This window comes from Lottia gigantea, assembly GCF_000327385.1.
Source record: "Lottia gigantea unplaced genomic scaffold LOTGIsca_235, whole genome shotgun sequence".
Lineage (NCBI taxonomy): Eukaryota > Metazoa > Mollusca > Gastropoda > Lottiidae > Lottia > Lottia gigantea.
The window spans coordinates 95,969-97,136 of record NW_008708676.1 but is presented as its reverse complement, the minus strand read 5'-3'; the positions used below and the strand labels follow the sequence as shown (position 1 = coordinate 97,136).

Here is a 1,168-nt window from a genome sequence, read left to right as displayed (position 1 = left end):
CCAGCTAATAATTACTATTAATATATAGATTGTAGTAATACACCTAGATTCAGTAATATCCCAGCTAATAATTACTATTAATATAAAGAGATGTGTGTACCAGCGCCAGCGTCGCCAGGAGATTAGTAACACCATGAATGAACCCGAATTGCTTATGGGCTCATTTACTATCTTGTTGATTTTTTCGCTTTGTGGACTCGTTTCTATTATACCAGTTCACCGTGGTGTTTCTATTATACCAGTTCACCGTGGTGTTTCTATTATACCAGTTCACCGTGGTGTTTCTATTATACCAGTTCACCGTGGTGTTTCTATTATACCAGTTCACCGTGGTGTTTCTATTATACCAGTTCACCGTGGTGTTTCTATTATACCAGTTCACCGTGGTGTTTCTATTATACCAGTTCACCGTGGTGTTTCTATTATACCAGTTCACCGTGGTGTTTCTATTATACCAGTTCACCGTGTGGTTATCAATAGTTAGTAATAAAACATCAGGTAATGTATTGACCAACAGATGGAGAGAAATACTATATTATCACATAAAGCAGAGGTTTAATTTTTATGAACAAAAACACTTAAAAGTTGGATGCAAAAAAATCGGTTTGTTTCCATGGTAACTAAGAGCTAATTAAATAATTATCAAGTATATATTAAGTATATATAATTATGAGATGATTATTTATATGTTAGTTGTAACATCCTATCTTCATCGTTTATCTATTATCATTATAAAGGGTTTTTCTTCAATAATTACAATTTATTGACGGTATGGTATATTTTGTACTTTTACATTATTGGTTTGTGGCCATCAGTATTATCATCATCATCATTATTATCATCATCATTATTATCATCATCATCATTATCATCATCATCATTATTATCATCATCATCATTATCATCATCATCATCATCATCATCATCATCATCATCATCATCATTATTATCATCATCATCATTATCATTATTATCATTATTATCATCATCATTATCATCATCATCATCATCATCATCATCATCATCATTATTATCATCATCATTATCATTATCATTATCATCATCATCATTATTATCATCATCATTATTATCATCATCATTATCATCATCATCATTATTATCATCATCATCATCATCATCATCATCATCATCATCATCATCATCATCA

General features: G+C 30.7%; 2 protein-coding genes across 2 annotated transcripts; both read left to right on the top strand.

The window, feature by feature from the left end:
- Nucleotides 1-209: 209 nt before the first annotated feature.
- On the top strand, nt 210-482 carry LOTGIDRAFT_69854 (hypothetical protein; the record flags this gene model as incomplete). Its single annotated transcript, XM_009055158.1, has 1 exon — nt 210-482. A coding segment is annotated over one exon (273 nt), but the record flags the coding sequence as incomplete, so codon positions are not given.
- Nucleotides 483-809: 327 nt separating this feature from the next.
- LOTGIDRAFT_144349 (hypothetical protein) lies at nt 810-1,166 on the top strand (the record flags this gene model as incomplete). Its single annotated transcript, XM_009055157.1, has 1 exon — nt 810-1,166. A coding segment is annotated over one exon (357 nt), but the record flags the coding sequence as incomplete, so codon positions are not given.
- Between the last annotated feature and the right edge of the window lie 2 nt (nt 1,167-1,168).